The sequence below is a fragment of the Phlebotomus papatasi genome, chromosome 2 (assembly GCF_024763615.1).
Source record: "Phlebotomus papatasi isolate M1 chromosome 2, Ppap_2.1, whole genome shotgun sequence".
Lineage (NCBI taxonomy): Eukaryota > Metazoa > Arthropoda > Insecta > Diptera > Psychodidae > Phlebotomus > Phlebotomus papatasi.
Genome location: NC_077223.1, coordinates 86,329,701 through 86,357,288, shown reverse-complemented (window position 1 = coordinate 86,357,288; position 27,588 = coordinate 86,329,701). Strand labels below are relative to the sequence as shown.

Sequence of the window (27,588 nt, the reverse complement as noted above, 5' to 3'; positions counted from 1 at the left end):
AGATTCGAACGACGCCTGTAGTTCAATTTAAAATGTGAGATTATGATAAAAACTAATGATAAGCCTACAACAGCTTAATGAGGTACGCTTACTTCATTGCGAATTTGGAAAGTGTGGGCAGTTGATGTAAAACACAATTTAATTCCACATAAATAAAAGAAAATCTATGTATGTCATTATGAGGAGAGCTCAATTTTGGGATAGACCTAGGGCAAGGTGGCTGAATAAAATGCATGATCATACCTTGAAGCACTTTTAGATCTATCACGACCGTCTTTCTAAGTGGCGAAGAATCGACAGGCATGGGCTGCTCACCAGGGTGTCGTAGGCCCGCGAACCCGATAGGGATAACCGGTTGAAAACTAATGAATGATTAAATTTCTTTATTTCTTATTAAATTGTTAAATTATTAAATTTCTTTATTTTTTTTATATCGACTTTGAGAGACTACTGTATTAACATTTAAAATTTTGAAATATTTGGTTTTGGAATTAAATAATTTGAAATCCATACGATTTTTGTATTGGATATCAAGATTTAAAGGAATTTGACATATTTGACGTTCTGATCTTGATTTTTTCGGTTTTATTATCCCGAAATAATGATTGTATTTATCTTGGTCTGAGAATGAAGGCCATGACTCAAGCACTGACTGATAGCCCTGATAAAATTTTCTTCTAGCAGTTTCAAAATGCCAAAGGGGAAAATAAATGAAAATTTCCAATGTTTCATGAAATTTTCATTATCATAATGCTGTGAAAATAAATTTTATTTGATATTAATTTAAATGGTTCAGAAGAGGTAAATCATTAAAATGCGTTGTAAAAACATATTTTGAAAATTCCCATTTTGCGTTTTATAGCCTTTATTGATATGGGTTAAGAAAATCTGCACACTATGTCACCTTCGATCTATCTAAGCGTGACTGACATTAAATTAAGAGATAGAATAAACGCATAATTAAAAACATGTTTTCGCACTTTAAAGTGGGCGGAATTTAATTTTTGATTTTGTCGTTAAAATTTTTCATTATTTTTTTTTTCTTTTAACAATTCTCTGCCATTTTAATTTGTCCCCTAAGTCTCAATGCTCTCACAGTGTTTTTTTTCTTAATTTGAACAAGTATTTTAAGAATATTTCCATCCATTCTTGGCCTCTTCATCGTCACTCATTTATCATGTGCTTGTGTGGCGCTCTGAACAACCCATAAGATGATGCTGAAGATGGTGATCGAGAGAGAGAATTTATTCGAATTTTATAAGCTAATATGTCGATTCCTCCTGCTGTTTACAACTAAAACTAATGGATTTCAAATATGTACACAAAAACCTACATAAAGAGTCGAGATAAAGATGTCTATGCGCCTCCTTTCAACCGTACCAAAAGTCAGTCACTGACGCCGACCACGAGATCAAGTGTGATCTTCATCCAAAGATCGGGAAGCAAGGAGGGGATAAAAGGCTAAATTATATTAGTTTTTTTATTAAGAAAAAAAAACACACTATAGTGTATGTTTTTGTAGAGAGAACAGAGAAAGATTGAGGGGAAAAAATCTGAAAAATTTATGGACTTTTTGAGAGAAGGCGAAAAAAATGCTAAAAGACTAAGATAAAATTCATAAGTATGCCTCTGATATGAGCGGCAAGATTCTTGTTGTGACCATTTTGAGATTCTAATTATATTCACAATTCTCTGAGGGTAATTTAAATTAATTTTTCTGATGTTCAAATGAGACGGATCTTTGAAGGACGAAACAGGTTTTAATCTATCAAAGAACGTCAACCAAAGCTTTTGAGTTATTTTATGTAGTTTAAAAATTTATTTCATTTATTTAAAGACATAAATATTTAAATAAAATCAAAGAATAATCCGAAGAAAGACTACCCAGAAACTACGTAGAACAAGGTGGCTGAATTAAATTCAGGATCTTGCTTTGGAGCGCCTTGGGATCGAACCCGAAAATCTTCCTGAGGTAACGGAGGGTCGACAAGCGTGGGCTGCTAAACTGGGTGTCCTAGGCCGGCGACCTCGATAAGAAGAAGCAGTTGAAAATGATGATGATGAAAGAATAATCCACTGCATCTCAAACATGCAGGCTCTCCCCTGTAAAAACTGTAATGCTGGCTTCAGACCTTAGGTTTAGCCCAGATCCCGAAAGTTTCAAATTTCAAAATAGCAACCGATTTTATTGATTTTCAGAAATAACCGGATCATTTGTCCATAATTTTTAATCCTATGTCATATTTTCCCAACAAATCTTCACTGATGAGGAATTAGAGAAGTTAAGCCAGATAGCTAAGCCTTAAGTCTGAAATCCGTATAAACCACCTCTTCGTTAATTCAGAAGACAAGCCTTATAACCTTGATTAAAAAAAAAATCCTCCGTGAAGATTGAAGAAACTAGATTTACAAAAACCAAAAAAATCATTAAAATAATTCTATCCAGGTATTTTTGTTTTTGAAATAAGTTTTCTTATCCCATTAAGGATGATTGGAACACCGGTGTCCCATAAAGAAAATAACATTTCCTGATTTCCTTTTTTGCAAGGATTTTACGTTTTTGCAAGGTAGAAGGTTGAAGGAATCTGGGATATTTTTTGCAAATGTCCTGCTATTTGCTATGTAGTAAATTTTTAAACTAAAAAATTACGAATTTTTAAATTCTCATAATGAAAATTAATTTTAAATATTTTTATACTTCCATTTTTTTTTAAGTAAAACCGTTTTGGAAAAAGAAACTAATACTCAAACATAATATTTTTCATTAGAGTGAAAATTATCATTCTTTGGTATTTTAACAGAAAAATTACTTAAATTTTTAGGCTGTTTTTGTCCCTATCGTTCATAGAGGAAAAATACACCTAGTCAGACTCTTTTGGATTTTCTAAGGTTAGATGTAAGACCTTTTACTGATTTTGTTTATCGGTTTTATTTTTATTGCTGATTTTCGGTCCGCGAAAACTGTCTCGCCGTTAAAGGATTAATTAACCAATATTAAAAATTTAATATATTAAACTTCAAACTTGTCTTACAAACCATTTTCAAATGATTTTTTATTTTTATTTGAAAATCTAGTAATGCAAAAAAAAATTATCTTAATAAAACTTTATCTTTATCTTAAAACAAGAAATATTAAGATGAAAAGCTTTGATGTTGGAAAACCTAAAAAACATTTCAAGATCGAAAATCCTGACACCTCATGATCTACGTTCTAAGAGAAAATTGGCTTTCTTCGCAACTACAATAAATTTTATTAAGGTTATTCTTAAGGTTGTATTATTAAGGTCTTCCTTATCTAGTTTATAATAAACCTATTCTAATAGATAACCTATTAAATGGAAAAAAATAAACATATGAACAGATAAAAAATAAGTAAATAAATAAATAATTACATAAATAAATAAATAGATAACGATCATATAAATTTAAACAGTGTTCCAATATTTTGGTTTGTATAACACTTTTGACTTTTTTTCATTTTCCAAAACTTTTTTTTAACTTTAGTCGTGTTCTTTCTACGGTTTTTGATCAGTTTTGTTTGTAAATTTTAATATTAAAATTATTGGAAATTGTATCAGGACGTTTTGAAATCTATTACTCCGGAACTTATGCCATGATCGTTAAGTTCGAATTTCGATTTTCCGGAATGTGTTTTTGATGATCTATGGGCAATTCAAAAATTAAAAATAGTTAAGTAAATATTCTGAATGTTCAGTTTACAATGAAATATCAAATTCATCAAATTTAGGATGGTTTTTGAAAGTAATTTAAGTTATTTTAATTTTATGTTAATGGATTTTCGTATTGTTTCTCTCGTTTCGTTCTTTTCTTTTGGTGTGGGATTATTCGTATTATATTTTTTTCCGGTTTTTTAAAGTTTAATTTTACAATTTAATTTGTTTGTCTAACATAGTACTGAACTCAGTAGCGACAACATAAAATTACATAAAAATTTTAAGTCGCTACTTATTCCTCGAAGTCTGGTATAAAAGTCGGGTATTGTATAACAGTTTTATAACTTCTTGAAAGATTGGAGCCAGTGTCTTTTCTCTTCCTTCCCTGTGTATGTCTACATCTAAATTCTTGATTATGTAATGGTATTCCAGAAATTCCTGAATTTCTGCAAATCGTCAATCCAAATGTATAGCTGTGATTCTTGTTCATGAAGCGTGGTTAAAAAGTGAAGATCGTGTATAATAGATTCGGTGGATGAGACGAGTTGCTATTTTATGTGGCTGATTCAAACGTCCTTGCCACAGACACACTCACAACTCGGTTATTTCACCTCAAAGTCGTAATTTGATGGTAAAAATTAATTAGTGTGGATTGATGGTTTTTTGATTCTTTCATCTCTGTTGCTCTTTTATCCACAAGAGTTCCATCTTTGGTCAACCGTTCCTTCTCAACAATTGGATGGCGTCAATTTTACTGTATCGTACGACTATGTGTGTATCTTTTAATTTACATACTTAATAATAAATCAAATGATATAAGGAACGCTATTTGGAATTGTTGTAGGAATTATCATAGGCGCTTCATGACTTGGCAATTCTCGTCTTTTTGTTGTTGTTGTTGTTGCTGAGTGGTTGGCATGTGAAGAGGCAATAAAGAGAAAAAGAAGGTGGATAGGAGAGATAAAAAAAATTCTAAGAGGAGATGAAAAGAAATTCCACAGTAATCGATGGTTGCCTCCAATTTATCAATTTTAACCTTTTCCCAACTTGTATTGCCCGGGCGTTTCCTCAATCAACTTCCTCGATCATCTCTTCCCCTCTCTCTGGAAATCTCAAGATCAACAATGTACTAATGCGATCTCTATCGATCTCTTCCAGTGATTTGGCACAATTTTGCGGTTAGAGTGGCAACAGCAGCTAACACCAAATAGCTGCCGATTGCTGAAATGGATCGTCGTGTGTTGGTCACTTGGATGCTGACCCTAATTTTCCTGACCTCAATATCAACTGTGAATGCATATGAGAGTATAGGTAAGTACTAAGTCCACAGTCACTTTCCCATCTTTTCATCAATTGAGGAACCCACTGAGATGTTTTTCAATTTAGTAAAATGAGTATTTATCATTGATTTACCAGATGTGTAAAACTCTCACTTGAAATATAACGGTTAAGACGATTTAAAAACTATGCTAAGTGGAAGACTTAACCTCACAAATCGAAAATTTTAGGTTAGAAAAATCTAGTAATCCATTGTGCCTTGTTTTAAAATGATATATCAATTAAATTGGCTAATGGAAACGAACGAATTGTACGAAATATTCTGTTTGAAAAATTATTTCAGTACAGTTTTTTTTAAGTTTATGACCTAACCTTAAATAATTGAAAAAACTAGCAAAAGTTTAAAATCAAGTTAAATAAAAAGTGTCGAATGATTACATACATTACAAGCGATTAGATATTTCCACTTAACGAATTACACTGGCAAAAATAAAAGGATCAAATTGATCAAAATTTGATCCTTTTCCAAAGGATGGATCAACTTTCAAACTCTGAATAGACATTTTTCATAATAGAACATGTTAATTTGATCCATCCTTTGCAAAAAGATCAATTTGATCCTTTTATTTTTACCAGTGTAGTCATTCATTACATTTATTTGTAAAACTCTAATAATGAAGTTTTTGAAGAAAATACAAGCGCCTGGCAAGTTGCCCTTTTCATATGGAGCTATTTGAAGCCAATTCCTAAATTGATCTCGGAATCAACTCACAGTGCTCTGAGGAAAAAATGTATTTAAACAAAAATGTAGTATATTTATCCCTTCATACGGTAAGGTATCTTTTAATACGGAAGAACTTCTCACCTTTTAGATATTTAGCGTAACGGTCGCGAGTGCAAAAAAAATCCCATATAAATTTAAATCGAAATATGAGAAAGTGGCTTCAAATTTGAGGCAACTTGCCAGGGGGTTGAGAAAATATAACCTCAAATTGTAGAAAATTCAACTAAAGTTTGTTTGAAATTTATGTGAGATGAAAATACCAGTCTATGGTTGATGCAATGCAATAATATGGCTATTGTATTCTAATGAATTGATATATTTATGTTCCAGATTAATAAAAATTCTGAAGCTTACCTAACCTCAAATTGTAGAAGATCTTTTAGAAGTTTTTCTGTATGTCAGGATGAAAAAGCCTGTCATTCTTTGAAGAATAAAATAACTATTTCCATATACTTAACCAAAAGAAATTCAAAAAACCTACTTTGAAAATTATTGTTATTTAAAGGTTACTTAACCTCAAATAATTGTAAAACCCAGTAAAAATGTGAAAATATATCAAAAAGCCAAAATATCAAAAATATCCCATTTATTTAGTTGCTTCAAAACAATTAACTAGTCTATTTAAGTTAAAACGATGAATAAAATATTTCTTAGTTAAAAAAATATCATGATTTTCTAACCTCAAATAGCAAAATACCAAGCAAAAGATTTCATTACGGTTTAGTTATTAAAGTGTTTTATTCCCTAGAGACCTTTCAGATAAAAGTTAATAAACTTAGTTTATTTGTGGTCAAGAGATTCACTTAAAAGAAATTAGAAAAAAAGTTTTGGATGTTACATAACCTCAAGTCTTACAAAATTCAATAATATCTTGTCTCGGATTAAAATGCTACCAAAATCCATCTTTGTTAAGTGGTTTTAAACAATAAATTTTTTGGTTTAACTAATAAGTAAGCTTGAATAATTAAATTTCTTCCAAGAAGGAATAATGGTTAGAAAAAAACAACTTAACCTCACATAATGGATATTCCAATACAAGTTTTCATGGTAGATAAATTATTGATCTAAATATGTTATTCTATAAATAGCTTCGAAATAAATATAAAATATTCTTAGTTCATTTATGGCAAAGAAATTTCCTTAAAGATGGATAACAGTGAAATTCTAAAAGTCATCTAACCTCAAATATTGTAAAATTTAGTAGGAGTCTATCGATATGTTGGGTAAACAAACCATTCCTTAAGTAACTTTCAAAAACAATTATTCTATAAATCACATATACATTTAAATCAAAAGTAATTTAGGTTTGAAAATAAACATAACCTCAATTTGTAAGGTAAAGTGCCCTCAAGTCGACCGATTTCTCCATTCAACCGGAAGAGTTATTTATTGGATTTATTTGTATTTCCACTAATATTTGGCTTATGATCTAACATTAATAGGTCAATTATTCCATAAATAAATACGAATCAGTGACAATTTTATGTAAATTCACCATTAAAACCAAGATTAAAACATTCAAATATTGACCACCGGTCGAGTCGAGGAACCGGTCGACTCGAGGGCACTTTACCTTAGGATATCCAGTATTACATATTCTCTTTTCTATCTGTACTATTAGAAAGTGTGTAAATATTCAGAAAGGAGCTGAGAAACATGGTACTAAATTATTCCCAACACGAATTTTTAAACATAACCTCACATTTGATATTTTGAACTAAACCGTTGCGTAGGTCGTTTGAATTTGGGAGATTCTTATTTGAGTGACATTACTGGTACAGTCGAGTTCCTCAAATTTGAACGGCGGTTGAATTCAAAATGTAAAATATGAGGTTATGTTAAAGATGTTTTGTGTGGAGTCTTACTTAGAACTATTTTCCTTTGGTGTTTTCTCAATATTATCATATTATATTCATTTTCTCAACAAATTTCATTTATTTAACAATAAATTACATTCTTATATTTTCTAAAGTTCTTTTTCCTAATTTAAGAAATGTGCATTTTAGATGAAATTTGAAAATATTGTTCAAATTTAAGGAACTCTACTGTATTGCAAAAAATCAAACCTTTAAATGAACACCTAAAAGTGAGGTTAGAATGAATTAGGATAGTACGCCATCTTTTGATCAACTTGCAAACGCTCAATAAAATTTAACTAGTTAAGCTTAGGGTTACAGTGCTACAGTGAATACCTTAATTAAATTTTCTGGGTAACTCCTTTTTTTTTTGAAAAATACTCACAAGATGAAAAGAAATCCATGAGCTGCCACAATGTCTTCTAGCGTGAAATATGCTTCGATTCTCTCTATCTCTCATAGCAAATAAACTGTCTTATTGAATGTTTATTTTCTCTGTGGAGTATTCGTAGTATCTCCTCTCGTTAACAATGTTACAATCTTCTCGTCTTTTTCATCTCTCGCCTCTTTAATTTGTTTGTAGCAATAACAAATCTCATCTAGTCTCACTGCGACTGTTTGCATTAAATGATGAGAATTTTAGTGGGATCGTGTTAAATTTACCTTCTTGCCTTTTTTTTATTAATTGCACTGTCATGAAAAATTGAAAAGTTTTCCCTTTTTTTTGGGGGGGTAGAGCAATAATTTCGTCAAAATCGGAAAACAAATACGGACTTTCAACACGTCTGGTTGATCTCAAAGTCACGCATTTGGCCATGTTTCTTTTGAGGAAATACCCAAAAGAATAATTAATTCACTACACACTTGCATATTTATAAAGTTCAATTCATGAATTAAGAACAATCTATTTTTAGATAAGATGTCAATCAAAATTTTTTATTAACATCTCGATGGACTAGAATTTTAGATGGCTAATTCAAAGCTGGAGAATTTATTTTAAGAAATCAATGCCAGTCACAAAATAAATGACAATTTTATATTGACTTGTTCTAAAAAAAAATGTATTAAAAAATGAAATAATCTTGTGTCTGAGTTATGCAACATAGAGTGGGTTAGAATAGCATTGAAAAGAGAAAATGGTAATTTTGAGAGAGGAGAATTGTGCAAGGGAAAAATTCTAAAGAGTGTTTCGAAAATTATAATGAAAACCCAGATATAGCATACTTTCAGCTACATGGAAAAAAGATTGTTTATTGTTTTTGGCTAAAGTCACGCATTTCCTGAAAAGTATTCCTTCTTCGAAAAGAGCTCACTTTTGAATTAAGACTGACTAGGTGTTTTCTCCTCGTGAGGGCAGTGTATTCTCCCACGAGTGGCGCTGAAAACTGTTCTCAATTTGAAGTTCCTAAAGTTGACAAATTTTCAAACAAATCTTCATTTTAAAAGTAACAATCTGTCAGTAAAAAGTTCGTAATTACTTAGCCGTTTATTGCTAAGATAAATAAATAAATCGTGTAATTCTCGTAACAGTCTTTGTAACTATTTTTCATTGTTCACTGAGAGAAAAATCTAGGTGATTGCTGAAGTTCTGAATGAAGAAGTGCAACTTCCCCATAGTATTGTTAATCAAAATGATATTCCCCCCTACCCGTGTAATTGGCAACATGAGAACAAGTGTTTTCCCGATATTAATCATACAATTGAGTATCTACCACTGCAATTACATGACGCCTTTCAATACCTCCGTGTGGCGTCTCATGTTGTATGCTGACATTTTTTTTCCGGTAATGAGTTGATTTGAGTTGCCCTGGTCTCCCTCCCCTGTCCGCGGATGTATCAGTGTGACTTTATTATACTAATTAAATTAAATGAAATGAAGGCGCATACATGCGCCTCGATATGGTGAGAGTCCCGAGAATGGCACCGGAGCCGGCAAAATAACACGCGACTGACCATATTTGTAAAATGATACATGATCACGGGGGACGTGTGAGGTGCGGAATAATTGGAAGTAATCGGTATTCAATTAAGCGACAGTTTACCGCCATGCAGAATCTCTCTTCTCCAAGTGAGATGGTTGGTAAAAGAAGTTGGAAGAATTCTCCAAAGCACCGGTTCTCTCTTCAAACAAGTGGAAACTGGAAAGCCACCTTGGTCATTTCTTTTTACCTGGGCCTGAACCTGAGCCACGTTCTCTGCATCTCTTTTGCACTCTCTGGCCAAGATCAGGGCAGTAGTCAGTCAGCAGAGAGCACGAGTTCCCAAATGCTCAGACATTTGCGATAGTGGAGAATATCAAACCGTCCGATTTATACAGTTAAACCGGGCAAAAAAGAAAAGATAGCGATAAGGTTGTTTGACCTTATAGGAATTTGGGATTCTCTGACTGAGAGTTTACTTTGTGGACAGACTGTGGAAGTTGAAATTTTGAAAGTTAATATGTCCTAGTTTCAGAGAAGAACTAAGGCCTAGTTCCATGGAGGAACTAAGGCATAGTTCCATGGAGGAACTAAGGCCTAGTTCCATGGAGAAACTAAGGCCTAGTTCCATGGAAGAAACTAAGGCCTAGTTCCATGGAGGAACTAAGGCCTAGTTTCATGGAGGAAGTAAGGCCTAGTTCAATTGAGGAACTAAGGCCTAGTTTCAGAGAAGAGCTAAGGCCTAGTTCCATGGAGGAACTAAGACATAGTTCCATGGAGGAACTAAGGCCTAGTTTCATGGAGGAACAAAGGCCTAGTTCCATGGAGGAACTGAGACCTAGTTTCATGGAGGAAGACCTAATTCCATGGAAGACCTAAGGCCTCCGTGAGGCTCACTGAACGCAATTCGGACACCTTTAATTCCAGAAAAATGCCTATAGTGATTTAAAGGGGATTCGAAAGCAAGACTCTCACATGTTCCATGGAGGAACTAAGACCTAGTTCCATGGAGGAACTAAGACCTAGTTTCATGGAGGAAGACCTAATTCCATGGAAGACCTAAGGACTCCGTGAGGCTCACTGAACGCAATTCGGACACCTTTAATTCCAGAAAAATGCCTATAGTGATTTAAAGGGGATTCGAAAGCAAGACTCTCACATGTTCCATGGAGGAACTAAGACCTAGTTCCATAGAGCAACTAAGGCCTAGTTCCATGGAGGAACTAAGGCCTGATTCCATGGGGGAACTAAGGCCTAGTTCCATGGAGGAACTAAGGCATAGTTCCATGGAGGAGCTAAGGCCTAGTTTCATGGAGGAACAAAGGCCTAGTTCCATGGAGGAACTAAGGCCTAGTTTCATGGAGGAAGACCTAATTCCATGGAGGACCTAAGGCCTCCGTGAGGCTCACTGAACGCCATTCCGACACCTTTAATTCCAGAAAAATGCCTATAGTGATTTAAAGGAGATTCGAACCCAAGACTCACATCATAGAGCAAGTGCTTTAAGACTTGAACCACTGAATGTCAATAAAATTGATTCAATAGCCTAAATAAAATCTACCTTGTCCAATCTAGCTTTATCGTACCAATCTAGGTTCTACGGCAAGGGGTTGTTATCCTCATACCCAACCCTCTTTAAAAGAGCTGATCCCTTGTTCGTTAACCTCAGATTCATGACTGCCCACTCGGATTACTTACTTACTTAGGTGGCTACAACGTCCCTTTAAGGGACCGGGCTTCTCGCACTAACCTCCTCAAGTCCTGGCCACTCTCCGTCAGCTAGCTCCAGTAGCATAGGTCGCTGTTGTAAAGTCTGTCTTGTCCAAGGCTCCTTGCGAGTTTTCGTAACAATCTTGTTTTTACGGGGAGCGGTTGTTAGGTCCTTGCCGAACCCTCTCTAGAAGGAGCAGATCCCTTTTTCGTTAGCCTCACGTTCGTGACTTTCCGCTGAGGTTGGTTACCTAATCTTCTATCACTCAACTGAGTGTACTGGGGCCTACTAGACATTTAGCCCGCTGAGAGATGATCACAGGAAATAATGAGAAGAGGCTATGTCGGTTATGTTTCACATTATCCCCCTTCCCATTTAGATCCCTTGCATACAGACTTATTCCTGTGAAATTATTTTTCAAACATACATTTGCATAATTTACAACGTTTCTGTAACTTCTTCTACGGGTATGCAAATTTTCCGAGTATATAATACATTTGCCGATTATTTTCAGTCTCGAAAATGTGCATAATCTCTGGATCCCTTTAAAAAGAATTTCATACAAGCAAGTTTTTATTGAACCCGGAGTTTTAGTGCTCTAAAACCGGTAAATTGGACCGATTTTAGACACCGTTCAGTTTTGCAAGGGGGCTTTTTGAAACAACTACTCTATAAATATGAGCTCAATATAGTGGTTAGTTGAACTACACCCTTTACCACAATATCACAATAGCTGTGATTATGATGGCATCACAACTGAAGAGATGATCTCCAGTTGATTTTCATATGATCTTTCACGATCCCACCATTCACTCTTGGCCGGTATTTTAGCGCACACGTTCGAGAGACAAAATATTTGAATGGGAAGAAAGGTGTTTCTTTTCAGGCACTTTACTGCACATTTCGAAGCAATTACAGTGCAGAGAGTGAAGAAGGGTTCAAGGAGAACCACTCCGAGACACTCTCTTTGCTTAATATATTATTAATATTGCAAATAGCAATTTTAAACTTGCAATTGCTCTCTGTGCCAATATTGGTTACTGTCAAATAAACTACTCGAGGAATTATTGCCTTTCAGCGCGGGAAATTTTCTCATTGTTACTCAAATTTGCATCCAGCTGTAAATCTGCGCAGCATTGAATGATGATCATTGTGGAAATAGATTTTGTGTATTTCCATGCACTTTGAGAAATGCATATGATCAATGGAAATGAGTGCAACTGACGCACACGTGGTATTTTCCGAGATTGAAAATGTCAGAATATTTCCTTTCCTGATTGATTGGCAAAAGTGGTAGAAGGGTAGTTAGCATTAGTAGCAAGCAAATGCCTTATACAGGCTTTAGACCTACGGCTTAAACCCAACCTTATCAGTCTAGATTTTTTGGGAAAATTTGATTTAGGATTCGGTATTGAGATTCTGAAAAACCAATAAAATTTCTTGTGAATTATGATTTTAAGACCATCCGGAACTGGAGAAAACCTTTAGTCTGAAGACCGTTTCAGTTATCGGTTTGGTTGGGGAAGCGTTTTAAAGAGAAACAACAATCAAATAGAAATTTAAGACGTTAGCAAGTAAGAAATTCTGAACTAGGTCGTTGGCCTATTCCAACGAGCACAGGCAGGATTTTCAGCATATTTTTGCTGAGTCGATCAGCAAAAATATGCTAAACGGTCAGCAGTTCTCGAACAAAAAGTGTTTATCAAATATACGGAAATGGCACTGGCATACGGAAAAGGCTCATAATTTTGGACTGTCTGCTTATAAGCATCGAAGTTTCAAGTTTGAAGTGCGATATTTTCAATACTAATTTACTTTTTTGTTACTCTGTTTTCAGAAGGGTTGTTTAGAAACTTGGCAAGCTATTTATCGTCTTATTTTAAATAAAATTAGTTTTAATACGTTTAAAAATGAATTGATATGTAGAGGTGAATTTGACTCTTATTTTGGACAACTTGGTTGTAAATTTGGACAGCAAATCTGCCTCAACAGGATGCCCATTTCATGAACCAATCTTACCAAGTTCTCTTCCTATTCATGTAAGGGAAACGTAGAATGTCACAGGAAGCCCGGAAACTTTCCATATCATTCATTAAAGTGAGTTGACTTCGGTACTCCAAGTACGTGCGGATTCGCTCATACCCTGGCCTTTCCGGAAGCTTTTCAAGGCTTTTCTCGCTACATCTCTTTCGTTGAGATGATGCTTTTTTTGTTTCTCCAGGCATTTGTCCAACCTGGTCATCACAAAAGCTAAAACTTCACGGAATTTCGTGAGAAAAGCAACTGTCCAAAATAAGGAGTATCACTTCACTGGTAAATGTCTAAAAAAATTTCCCATTTTTCACACGAAAAATCTAATTCACAAGGCAAATCTCACTTCAGGTCAAATGTACAAATCACTACTAACGTGAATCAACACAATTTTCAATGATTATTCAATAATATCACTCAAAAACAGCGAACAAACTTTGTTAGTACTTCTCCACAGCTAAATAAGACTGAAGTAAACACGAAGTTCTGTCATATTTCTCGTAAGCAATTGCTCACACTGAATTTTCAACAAAGCAATTTCAACTCAAATCATATTCAAAATTTAACGTATTTAGTGTTAAAATCTTCCAGAAAGAATAAATATTTAGATAGAATTCATTATTCATCAAATATTAGAATAAAAATTCATAATTTTAATCAATTAATTTTTAGTGTCCGATTTTATCCTCAAAGTGTCCAAAATAAGAAACTGGATAAAATTATAAGTCTTTCCCCTATATTTTATTCGCTCGAGTGTTCATGGTGCCAATCAGCGTGATTCTAGAGACTGATCGTATGATCAGCGGGATCTCGAATACTGATTGGCGCGATCTTGGAGATTGAATCAGCGTGATCTGGTAGACTGATCAGCGCGATCACTGCGATCTGTTGATCTGCCACTTGCGGTTCACTTGCTGGCTATACTTATTCACCTCCTGGCTCAATCTCAAGCGATAGAGAAAATGCCGATCGCTATTCTCTTGAAAGTTGGTCTGCCGAGTTTTTGCAAAACTTGGGCCGATTTGCTGTTTTCTTGACAGAGTAGTGCCGATCTACCAATTTTTGACTTTCGATCGACGCTGATCCACCTATCTCACTGTGAGAACCACCTATTCACCTTTTGGGTTCACTATTTTGCTTCGTCTAGGTCACTCAAGTTATCAGGTCAGAATATCAGCGCTGTTCATAAAACATTTGGAATTTTAATAAAGTCTAGTTGCCGATCTATATCTGATCGAACTTGTTAACTTCCGGATAACGTAATAATAATTCCATTGTCTGGATAATTCCGGATAAATCAGTTTGGAACGTTTTGAAGTTTAGACTTAGCTGGATTCACCCAAGCAGCAATTTTTTCTTAAAATAGTCTTGTAGAATTCCCTAAGTAAGGCACTATAGAACCAAAAACCTATTTATTTACTTATAACGCTCTTGCTTCCATCACTGAGAATACTAAAGTGGCGCACTCTTAAGGATTATAAGAGCTGCTATAGGAATTTCGACAGAAAATTTTCACTTTAAGTCTTTCAAAAGTGCACTAAAAGACTTGTCTAATACTTGGTTCTATAAGGCAGCTATTTTGCTTCTTGGGCAGTAATGTTATATGGAATATATGCCCCGCGAATTGATCCCTACTGTGACGTGAAATTGAACGTAAAGTGTTCTGATTGGACTCTGATGAAATGCACACGGGAGGAAACTTGTTTGATTGTTGAATTCCACATGAATGCAAAGAGACATGTTTGATTGCTGGCAAGAATTCGAGAGGAGCGATCGAGCAAAATATCTCTTCGCGATCGTGTGCGTGTTCTTGGGTCGTATCGTCAAGATGCGCGAGTGCAGAAGAATCATCAAGAGCGCGGGCTATGCATCGATGATGAAGGTGCGATCGTGCGCCATCCGCAGCCATCAAGGCCACATTCCGCCTTTGGTCAACAATGTAATAACTGTAATGTGTGTAATCATTTAACAAGTGCCTGTAAAACACCATAAAACGCCATAAGAGTTGATTGGTATATTTTCCCCCCCAAAAAGAAAAAAAAGAGTTAATGCATGGGGAGAGTTTGGCGATGATAAATTGGATCTTTTTGGGATCACGGGGACCACTATGTGGCATGGTGATTTGGTCAACTGAGAATGTGATCGCGTTTCTCTGGACTTTGACCCAGAGGATCAACTGTCTCAGTCTCGGTACGATGGTGTCTTGGAATGTCTGTCGATGGGCCCATGTGGGTGGTTGATCACATGCAAAAATGCTCTGAACGATCGCACATATGATCGCGCCATAAGATCAACGAGATTGCGCGTTAGCCGTTGTAGATGTGCAACCTTCTCGGCTGGTGATCGAGTGAGTAAGAGAGTAAAGAATGTCGTCCTCCCCCTCCATAGACCTGTGAAAAAAAAATCAAGTTTTCCGTCTGTTTTGATTACCGTCTCCTCACATTAAAAATTTGTGATATTCGTGTTTTTCCTCCTCGCATTTCCATACCGATTCCGCTGGACGATCACTCTCTTATTTCACGCAGCAAAGGTAAAAAAGAGAGGGAGAACCTGTTTGATCAATCGCGATCACCTGAACCGTCCTAAGAAAAACAACACCAAAAAAAAACGAAGCCAAGATCGACAAAGACAGTGGTCTTTTCATCTCTTTCACTTTATTTTCATGTGTTTGTTTTTCTTCCGAGACACGACACAAATTTATTTGATTGTATTTACGATCACTAAATTGCCATTGCAATTCCGTCAACGAGTGGGACAGAGAAGGAGATCATACCGGTGAAGAAGAATTAAATAAATAAAAAAAACAGAATATCTCGAAGAACCAGTGAAAAATCTTCATTGTAATTCAGCACAAACTATTCAAAAAATAATAAAAATGACGAGAGAAAGAGAGAGAAGAAGAAAATTATAGTTTGGAAATCGGAGAATTCCATCAGAGAATTATCGTGCCATAAATTAAATTAATAAACATAATCGAGATAGTTTAGAGAGAAATAATGATAATTAATTGAGATATTATTTAAAATAGATATAACAATAAATGACACATTTCTGGTAATTTATGATATATTCTATTTGTTTTTTTCTTTTCTTTTCATATTCATTTTTTTTTCAACAACAAATATTGACAGCTGGTAAACGACAACCGTGCACAAATGAAGGTGAAGAAGTTGCCGTGGATTCCATCAATAAAGACTTCCATTGTTTTAAGTGTAGATGTCAGGTGAGTGTCAAATTTTAATTTTCTTCCTTCTTTTTTTTACAAAACACCCAAAACACCAATTAATCTTCAAATTAGGACTGAAATTTTTATATTTTTCAATTTTTTAAAATGTAGGAAAGTAGGACGAATTTGCAAAAACCATTGTACATTTTATTTGAACAAATGATCAATTAAGGTTGTCGAGTTTCGTAAGACTTTCTATGCAAATTTTTATTACATAACGACTGACATTTAATTTTCAAAGAAAGCTTTGAATAATGAACATGTCGCTTGATGTAATACACAATTGTCTTCATAAGATCACCTTACGTCGTAACTTACCAATCTAGTCAAGTATCAGATGGAAAAAGTCAAAATAAAATATATTTTGGGTTTATATTCGATTTAAAACGTTTTTAACCTAAAAATTACAGCTAGAGTACTGGAAAAACATTGCAGAGCAATTCCAGAAAGAACGAATTAGTTTTCTGAAATTATTTTAAGATGCTAGGAGAGAAAATTACCGACTAGGGTAAATATCCTAATTCAAAACCAGTTCCAAACGCTATAAATTTGACAGAAGATTCAACACATTAAGTTCATATTATTCTGAAGAGAATTACATAAATTTGCTCCTTGACTCTTCTAGAATGTTACTGTTTAGTGAAAATTCATTAAATATAATTTGAAAATTTCTTAAATACAAGAAAAATACGCGAGTGTAAAATGCTTCTATTGGAAACAAATTAATCCAAATGGAGACAAGGGAAAGTTTCTAATTGGAGACAAACAGTGTAAGTGAAACTGCGACGAAAGGCTTCCAAAACTTTGTTGAGCTGCTCTTGAGTGCAGGATTTGTTCTTATTCCTGGTCTTTTCTCCTTTCCCATCTAAAACAATAAGAAAATCTCTCCAAAAAATCATATTTCTGGGGTTTTCTATTGAAGCATTTGCAGACACTTCAGAAAAACACTTTTTGTTCACGAAACAAGTAATTATTTCATTTGAAAACTTCACGCACCGTTAACAATAAAGATTAGCACTTAATTTAACTAAAATTTAATTTAATTAATTTAACTAAAATTATCCAGAAATATGACATAAAATTTAAACAAAACGAACAGTCACCTTATTGTGTTTTTCATTAGAAAACATGGTCGATCGATGAAAAATTCGATGGTGAAAAGGTACACTTTTATCTTTTCTGAGAAATTAACAAATTAAAAATTGTAAATATGAATGGATTTTAGCTTTATTTGGAGCAAAATTAACTAAATAATGAAACTATGGTACGGAAAATATATAAATATAGTAATTTAGTACTGCATTTATCATGAAAACAATGACGTTTCCATTTGGAGTAGCCAAAAATTTCCATTTGGAACAGGTTTTGAATTAGCTTAATTTACCCTACAAGAATTTAATGCACTTATAAAATTCGGAATAATGCAATAATAATTTCATTGTCAGGATAATTCCGGACAACATAGAATTTCGGACAAATCGGTTTAGAAGTTAGCACTTTGATAATCAAGTAATAATTAATAACACTTTTATATATAGTTTTAAAAATGTTATCTAAATTCCAAATTAAATTATCCGTAATTCCACCTTGTCCAGGATTGTTAATTACTTTCGTAACATAATGAATTCTTTCCAAAGTTTCAACAAATTTTCAGTATATTTGTATTATCATAAAACGGATCGTGTTACAATGATTTTGGAGATCGATATTCTGAATTTTTATTTGAGCCTTTGAGTAGGGTACCCAGAAGCAAATTAGCTGCCTTATAGAACTAAGACCTTGACAAGTTTCTTAATGTACCATTAAACGACTTGTAATGAGAATTTTATAATTAAATTCCTGTAGAAATACTTAAGTCCCTTGAAAGTGTGCCACTTTACCTTTAGTAGTCCATTTACAAACCTTCATCAGTGATCGCCTTAATGTTTCCTTATTTATTCGACCACTGATGAGGGCTTGGAGACCGAGCCGAAAGCTTTGGGAAGAGTTGACGTTTTTCTAAGAATGACTCCACACTTTCCGGCGAACTCCGGTTCCTTTGGTTCCTTTCTAAAAAATGCTGTGCTTTTCGAAAAATTCCACTCTGCTTTAGTACCATTTTGTCGGCATCCGAAATGGTAATTTCTAACAGTATTTCGAAAATCAAAAATGACACTTTTCATTTGAGTTTCGTTGATTACATTTTAATAGTTTGTTTAAAGGGTATTGTTCCAATTTCCGTATTGAGATCTGTTAGTGACTTATCGTTAGAAAGTATCAATCAAAACTTCAACATATTAATTTTTTTGAACTTCGAAAATAGGATATTTGATATGAAAATACCGAAATTCATGCTACAGTAGACTCTCGCTAATTCGGCTCTTTTAAGATCGGACTACTTTATAATTCGAGCAGCAGTTGAATTTGAAAAAGGTTTGTTGACATTTTTCAAGTTTGATTATGATTATCAAATGAATCAAATATGCTAAAATTTGGCATTTTAGCCTAATTTTGATGTGATTTTGCATTATTAAGAGGTTTTAATGACATTTATAATAGCAATGAGCATCTAAACTCAAAATGAGTATACAGATGAACAAATAATCGTTGCATTTCAAACAGTTCGACGCCCGAATTTCTCTCTAATTCGGTTGACATTTCGGTCCCAAATGCCCGAATTTGAGAGAGTCTACTGTACTTATATTAACGCGTTCGGACAAATTGAATTCAGATGAATTTTTCTTTTGTCCTCATACATCGGTCCCATCGTTGATCAAATTTTGACAACTGAAGTTCGAAGACGTCATATTTCTTCTCATATTCTTTTAATTATTCTGATCTATGGCAATATATTTTAATAGGTAGTATTAAGTCACACATTTCCTGAGTAAAATCAAGTCATATTTTTTAAAGAAATATGGGAAAGATATAGTGTTCGAAGCCAGAATATGTGCGAAGCGTGAAAGTCTTCCCCATTTTTATTTTAAGAACAATTTTCGGACTTCTTATATTTCATGATAGTGATTTAAGCTCCAAGGTCTGACTGCAACATACTCAAAATTTAAACCTATTCTATGCCATAAAGAATTCTATAGTCTATGTTAAGTATCCATGATAGGAATTCTGTGATAATGTGTTTAGTTTAAAAAAATATTAATCTATTGCACTAAAGGCGAACCTGATGAATTATTGCTCGGAATTAATAGAAAAATTCACTATAGAAACGTCCTGGCTAATGATCTCTTGATAATTTATTCGATGTACAATTTCGTGGAAAGAACAATTTTAATATTGAGGTTCAGTCACCCCGAAAAAGTTGGCAGAGAAAAAGAACATCGCAAATATTTGACTCTTTCCCGCAGTCATAAAAGAGGAGAACGATGTGTATAATTGCTTGTGATATTGAATTTAATTATAATTTTTTCACTTGCGTATCAGCTCCCGGGCGCGATCGTGAATTTTTATTTGGAGGAAAATTCCAAATAGATATTGTTTTTTTCAAAGATGTGAATGAAATTGCTGTGCATTTGTATTTTTTTTCGCATTATAATATTTACTTCGAAGGATGGAGAAATGTATCAAGCTAGGAAGAAGAAAAAAAATGACCGGACGTGTGCCACATGATATCATTTTTCTGTAATTATTTTCACAATAGCACAATTTTTCGCGTGTTTTATTTACATTTTGAGCTGTCTTCCTCCTTCAATTTGCCAACTCTCTGCAAATTCAATTAAAAGCTTTTTTTTTCGAACAGAGCGGGAGGGAACACTGATAAATTGCTATGTATGCCAGACTGAGATAGAATGAATGAAATTACAATTAAGTGGCGACTTAGTAAAAATTACATTGTAAAAAAAATCCCGGAAAACAGATTTTGATAGTAGACTTTACATATAAGTACACAAGATCGCGAAGCATTATGTTGATAATCGCTGGGGGGAGAAAAGCAAGATCATAAGAGTAACAAAAAAGAGTGAAAATCTCTGTTGATCATTTATTAGTCCGTCAATTGGGTGTTAAGCAATTTTCGACTTTATAGCTTTTTTGATTTGGCAAAAGTGTGATTGTAACTTTGACCTTTCATTTCGACTAATCGCATTGAGTAGAAAATTGCGAAAAAGTGTCTATTATGACGGCTATTCTGATGCTTAAATATGTAAAAATGCTGATTTTAAATAAAATATTGTGAATATATTCAATTATACCAGGACGGTTTCTTAAGATAAGACAAATCAGCTACTGCTCAATTATAATTGATTACATGCTTGTCGCTGTCGCATCGTACCGTATCGTACATTTGGATTTCAAGCCTAATGTTATAAAAATCTAATCTTTGATTATATGAGAGATGAAAGAGTCTTGAAAGAACAAATCAAGAATTTTTCAGTACGAATAGTGAATTAATCAAGGCATAGGGGAAAGTGCCCATGCCTCGTACGATCCCAAGCTTAGTAATGACTAATTTTTCATAATGAAATTCATCCGGAAGACTGAATGGTTAGGTACACATACACACAGTGCTTGAATTTAGGGGTTTTAATGGAAAGGTGATGCATAAGGGGCCTGAATTGAGGTCTGAGTGCGGTTTGACTTTGGAGACTGGTTACCAACGCTGAGACGGCGGCGGACGTTCGGATTTGGGGGTTATTCCAAAGGTACATACACTCACTCCCGGCACTATGCACTTCGGGATAATGCACCTGACGGAATTATGCACATACAACTATGCAAGTTTGCCTACCTTCGGGAGTCAATTTATGAAATCATTTTTGAAATACGCCTGAATGTATACTATTTTCAGTATTTTAACTTTAATTTCTTTTTTTTTAAGGTAAAAATTTTAAATATTCCAACAATTTATTGAGTAAAATTTGTTGATGAATTTCTTTTAAACAATTGAATGTTTTTGCACTAACTACTCTTACTCCGCGCGAAATTTGTTCTACGGCCGATTTATTCAAAAGAAGACCCCTGCAGGTATGCAAATTTTCTCGATGCACAAAGCCATTTCGCGCGTTTTTTTTCGGTCTCGAAAATGTGCATAATCCCGGGATTGAGCGTAATCACAAATAAATACAAATAGGGGAAGTGCTCATAATTTTGGACAGTCTGCTTATAAGCATCGAAGTTCCAAGTTTGAAGTGCGATATTTTCTATACTAATTGACATTTTTTGTTACTCTCTTTTCAGAAGGGTTGTTTAGAAACTTAGCAAGCTATTTATCGTCTTATTTTTATTAAAATTAGTTTTAATACGTTTAAAAATGAATTGATAAGTAGAGGTGACCTTGGCTCTTATTTTGGACAACTTGTTTATTAATTTGTCCAACTTGGCTGTAAATTTGGACAGCTAATCCGCCTCAATAGGATGCCTATTGTTCTTCATTTGATGAACCAATCTTACCAAGTCCTCTTCCTGTTCATGTAAGGGAAACGTAGAATGTCACAAGAAGCCCGGAAACTTTCCATATCATTCATTAAAGTGAGTTGACTTCGATACTCCAAGTACGTGCGGATTCGCTCATTCCCTGACCTTTCCGGGAGCCTTTCGAGGCATTTCTCGCTACATCTCTTTCGTAGAGATGATGCTCCTTTGTTTCTCCAGGCATTTGTCCAACCTAGTCATCACAAAAGCTAAAACTTCACGAAATTTCGTGAGAAAAACACCTGTCCAAAATAAGAATCATCACCTCACTGGTGAATGTCTTAAAAAATTTCCCATTTTTCACACGAAAAATCTAATTCACAAGGCAAATCTCACTTCAGGTCAAATGTACAAATCATCAGTAACGTGAATCAACACAATATTCAATGAATATTCAATAATATCACTCAAAAACAGCGAACAAACTTTGTTAGTACTTCACCAAAACTAAATAAGACTGAAGTAAGCCACGAAGTTCTGTCATATTTCTCGTAAGCAATTGCTCACACTGAATTTTCAACAAAGCAATTTCAACTCAAATCATATTCAAATTTTAACGTATTTAGTGTTAAAATCTTCCAAAAAGAACAAATATTTAGATAGAATTCATTATTCATCAAATATTGGAATAAAAATCCATCATTTTAATCAATTTATTTTTAGTGTCCAATGTTATCCTCAAAGTGTCCAAAATAAGAAACTGGACAAAATTATGAGCATTTCCCCTACATACAACACCACAAATTCGTCGTACCACCCTTCTCTCAAACGCAGCCAAGAGTTCGTAATTCTGTTTGCTGAGCACTCACGTTTCAGGTGAATACGTGAGGATTGGCAGGATCATAATCCTATGCAGTAGTAGGTTTGTCTTTATGACTAAGGTTCTGGACTGATACACGCTTGATAGTGTGGGCATATAGGGAAGCGAATGATGGATAGGACCGAAACTTCTGCGGAAGACTATCAATCTCATAAATGATCGGTACCTTTCTGGCCGGTATAACAGAGGCAATACACCTGTGGCAACCAGTTTCCACAGTAGCACAGTCACTCAAAATAGAGGGGACACAGAAGGATATGGAGAAATATGACCTTTACCTATTCTTAAATAGGATATATTCTTAAATAGGGATGATCGGAGATAATTTTTTTTTCGGATGGTAGCGCCACAATAGAATGAATTAGGCCTTGTTTGCTTTCAGCAGCCCTGCGAGGTTTCCGTAATAGCAGAAAACGCTAATCTCCTCTTTAATTATATTTCGGACAAAAACGTTCCAGTGCCATAAACGAAGTTATTGTAGATTCGGGTGTCTTTACTTTGTGTTGTGGCTTTACCTTCGGGAAAGAAGAGGAATAAGATTATTCTATCCCACGTTGTCGCCGAAGTGGATTATTGTTGTAGGTGGCCGTGTCCAGTAAAACCAAACACAGATATTACTTTATTTTAGATCGTACTTCAACTTTTTATTAAAATAAATGACTTAATGAGAATTGAATTACAGAGCGTCTTAACTGTTTGATGAACTAGGATAGAATGGGGGCAACAGCCAAGGGAATTCTTTTAGGGGTGCCAGTGGTGTCAGTGGAGTGGTGGCGCCCTCTAACACTTTATTAGCTTTTATTAAATTCTGGCACTTAAAGATGGTCTTTGCAACATCCTTAAATACTCTTATACGGGCTTCAGACCTAAGACTTAGCCGTATGGATTAACGGTTTTCTTATCAGTCAAGATATTTTGGAAAATTTGTCTTAGGATTGGATTGTAAAGCACAAATGACCTAATAGACTCTGAAAAAGCATTAAAATTGGTTGCCATTTAAGATTCTGAGACCTTCGGGAATTGGGCTAAACTTCTAGACCGTTTTATGATCTTAAGATCATCCTAAAATTTTAGAATCTAAAGAAAGCTTACGAAAAGTAAGGGTTTACCCAAGAAGCAATTTTTTCTTAATATAGTCTTGTAGAATTCCCTAAGTAAGGAATTATAGAACCAAAAATCTTTTTATTTGCTTATAACGCTCTTAGTTCCATCACTGAGATTACTATAAGTAAAGTGGCGCACTCTTAAGGATCTTAAAAGCTTCTATAGGAATTTCTACAGAAAATTCTCACTTTAAGTCTTTTAAAAGTGCACTAAAAGACTTGTCTAATACTTGGTTCTATAAGGCAGCTATTTTGCTTCTTGGGTAGTCACCCCCGATGTGGAAAGTTACCTGCAGCATAATTAATATAATATTTACTTATCGGTATAGTATCGTTGTATCGTTGAGGATGTCTCAAGCTTTCTGATAGAAAACCTAATTTTTAGTTCAATGCGAGATAGAAATGTTTCAGTAGAATAAAGTAAGATTTCTTAAGTGCAAATAAAATGCATCAGTCAAAACTAGTAATGTCAAATACTCGTCCCTATCGTATTGCATCGCATCGTACGAGTATATTTACGTCCAAAGCTTTACGACAGAACATGCGAATCTTCAATTCTAAAGAGTTAAAACGTCTCGATGAAAAAAACCAAGATCAACCAAGAACTATTCAGTAGAAATAGACCATTAAATCCAGGCATAACTCATAATTACCATACAAATCACTATCATATCATATCGTATCGTATCGTATCGCATCGTACATTTGTGTCTCAAACCTTATAGCAGAAAACTACAATCTTAAATTCAATGTACGATAAAAAATGCTTCAGCGGAATAAACCGAGCAATTTACAGTGCAAAGAGGGCATTAATCACAGCATAAAGTGTTAAAATATCGTTTAAAGTCCAGAAGAAAAGTGTAACACATGGAGAATTGCAAGAAGTTAATTGACGTCAAATATTTCCACTATATAAATTTGAATACCGACTTTATTGCTCCAAAGCATTTGGGTCTGGTGGTAAAACGTAAGCACTTCTCGGATGGTGTTGTGTATGCAAGAATATTATTTGATTCAACATTTTTTTTTTAGCGGTATTTACCCGCAATTTCGTGTCCCAGTGCGCGTGATTTACGCGCTCTTACGATTGCGCACTGCGTTAAAGTCCTGGGACTCAACGGTTTCAAGTGCTTCCGCCTTTCTTTCGTAAATCCACCCACATCAGACCATACACTTGACAGCCGTCTCAGACTCTCCCACTCACCTGTCGTCCAAGAGAGGTCTTCCAACTCTCCAGCAGACACGGTGGCATCTCACAGCTCAATTTATTGCATTTCCAACTAAGAATATCAACTCGTGATTCATGCGCTGATTTATTTTTGAGCAAAAACTTAGGATGATGAAGAGCAATATTTTTTAGCCAAAAACCACATCAATTAATCCAGCTAATGAGCCGGGGATCATTAGGGGAGTTCTGTAGCGGAAAAAAGTGCCTTCAAGAGATGAAGATCACTTGGGATTTAATTGAGTGTGTCACTGAAGATTGCTGATGCCACAGTAAAATTACTCCGATTTGCTAAATTGACGATTCTGACTTGGAAAATTTTACAGTGGGATATCTTTTTGAATCTTCTTAAGAGTTCTTAAGTTATGGCTAATGCTTGAAATATGAAACATTGGTCGCCTACAGCAGTTTAATTTTTATTACATAGTGAAATGCAGTTATATGCTGAAAAAATCATTCAAAATCATGTCATTTGTGTCAAGATGTCTTATAACTTTTTATTTTAAGAACTTTAAAATTAACTATTAAAATTTATGATTTTCTTCTGAATTAATTAATTGAAAGGGTTCTTATCTTTCGAATTAAAACAATATTACAATTTTTTATTCTTTGTCTAGATGTGATATTAATTTGTTTTGGGATTTAATTTTAGTGCGTCGTGTGATCGACTTTAGGAAAAATGTGGCATTCAGGTTTTTGACTCATATTGTGGAACTGATTTTAGGACATAATAGAACCGATGTTGAGAACACCATGAGATTGATTTTAGAGCATTACTATGTATAATTAATTTTAAGAACATCGTGTAATTGATTTTAGAGAATTGCGACGTGAATTTTAAGACACTGGCACTGAGGGATTTAATTTGAGAATATAGTGGAATTGATTTTAGTAGAATTGTGGCATTATTTCGTAAATTGGTATTTAGTACATCGTAATATTGATTTTAGAATATAAAAGGACTGATTGATCTTTACCATATTGTAGGACTGTTTTTTTTTAATTGTGATGTGAATTGAAAAACCTTTTGGGATTGAATTAACAGTATTGTTGGACTGAATGAATTAATTTTTTGCGTTTTGTACGTTTTGTAGGATTTATTTAAGGACATAATAGAAATGATTTTCAGGATACTGTGGGATTGATTTGTAGAACATTATGGAATTCATTTTAAGGGATCGCGGAGTGCATTTTGAGTTGTAAGGTCTTTTGGTATTCATTTTCAGCACATTGTATGATTGATTTTAGCAGATAATGAGACGGATTTTTAGAAGAATTTTTAATTGATTTTAAGAGATAATATAACTGACTTTTAGAATATCGTAGGATCGATTTTAATAGAATTGCGTCACATTGTTTAATGAATTAGAATTTAGCACATCGTAAGATTGATTTTAGAACATAAAAGGACGATTGATCTTTAGCATAGTCTGGGATTGATTTAATGAAATTGTGGCGAGAATTTAAAGACCTTTTGGGATTGGAATTGAGAGCGTTGTGGGATTGACTCAAGTAGAATTGTGGCATTGTTTTATAGACGTATTATGTTTTTGTATGTGGAAGGTTGATTTAAGGACATAGCAGGAATGATTTATAAAATTCCATGGGATGGATTTGTAGAACATTGTGGGATTAATTTTAAGGGATTGTGGAATGCATTTTGAGTTGTGATGCCTTGTGGTATTGATTTCTAGCACATTGTTGGATCGATTTTAGGACATAATAGAACTGATTTTTGGAATATAATAGGATTGATTTGTAGAGCATTTTGGGATTGATTTTAGAGAATCTGCGAGTGAATTTTGAGTTTTGAGGTTTTATGGTATTGATTTTTTTCGCGTTGTAGGGCTAATTTTAAAACTAATTGAATTGATTTGTAGAACACAGTGGGATTGATTTTAGGGCATTACGAAGTGAATTTTTGAAGTCTTTGGGTTTGGATTTTAGCTCATTGTGGGATTGATTTTGAAACATAATGTAACTGATTTGAAAAGCTTTTAATAAATTTAGGGTTAAATTTACGAGATATTTGTAGAATTTGTTTTTCAATGTACCTCTTTTCTGATAAAAAGAAGTTTAAAAAAAATCTATGCTACGGTGTTCTAATATCACTCATAATCTGTAAAAGTTGACTATAAGGAGTGTTTTGGGATAAGTATCGTTCATTTCCGAAAAGAATAATTTGAGTTTTCATTCCACGCTTCAACAGTGTGCTAAAACCGATACCATAGTATTTCAAATTCTATTAAAAAGTATTCTAAAATTTAGGATTCTCTTATTAAAACCAGTCCCAGACGTTTATTAGCTCAGTCCTAAATTTCAGAAACAATTAAAAAATATTCATGATTTAGGATTATTAAGCATAAGTTGTGGGATTGAATGCGCTATTCGTTTCAGTGCCGGTTCTTGAATCTCTTTTGTTCAGCTTAGACTTTTTTGTAACTTTTGAAGTCCATTGAATATCTAGTATTGAGACGATAATGAAACGAATTATTAGTTCAAATATTAGTTAAATTTTCTCGCATTCTTAAAAGTCAATCATTTAGCAAATCAGCTGA

The 27,588-nt window shown here is 34.1% G+C and overlaps 1 protein-coding gene across 1 annotated transcript in view; it reads left to right on the top strand.

Moving 5' to 3' along the window:
• The window catches only part of LOC129804855 (BMP-binding endothelial regulator protein), a 96,873-nt gene that overhangs the window by 48,273 nt on the left and 21,012 nt on the right, over nucleotides 1-27,588 (top strand). The window contains exons 3-4 of the mRNA XM_055852513.1: nucleotides 4,833-4,985; nucleotides 16,385-16,476. Coding sequence (XP_055708488.1) covers nucleotides 4,901-4,985; nucleotides 16,385-16,476 — 177 coding nt within the window. The 5' untranslated portion in view covers nucleotides 4,833-4,900. The remainder of the gene's footprint in view (nucleotides 1-4,832; nucleotides 4,986-16,384; nucleotides 16,477-27,588) is intronic.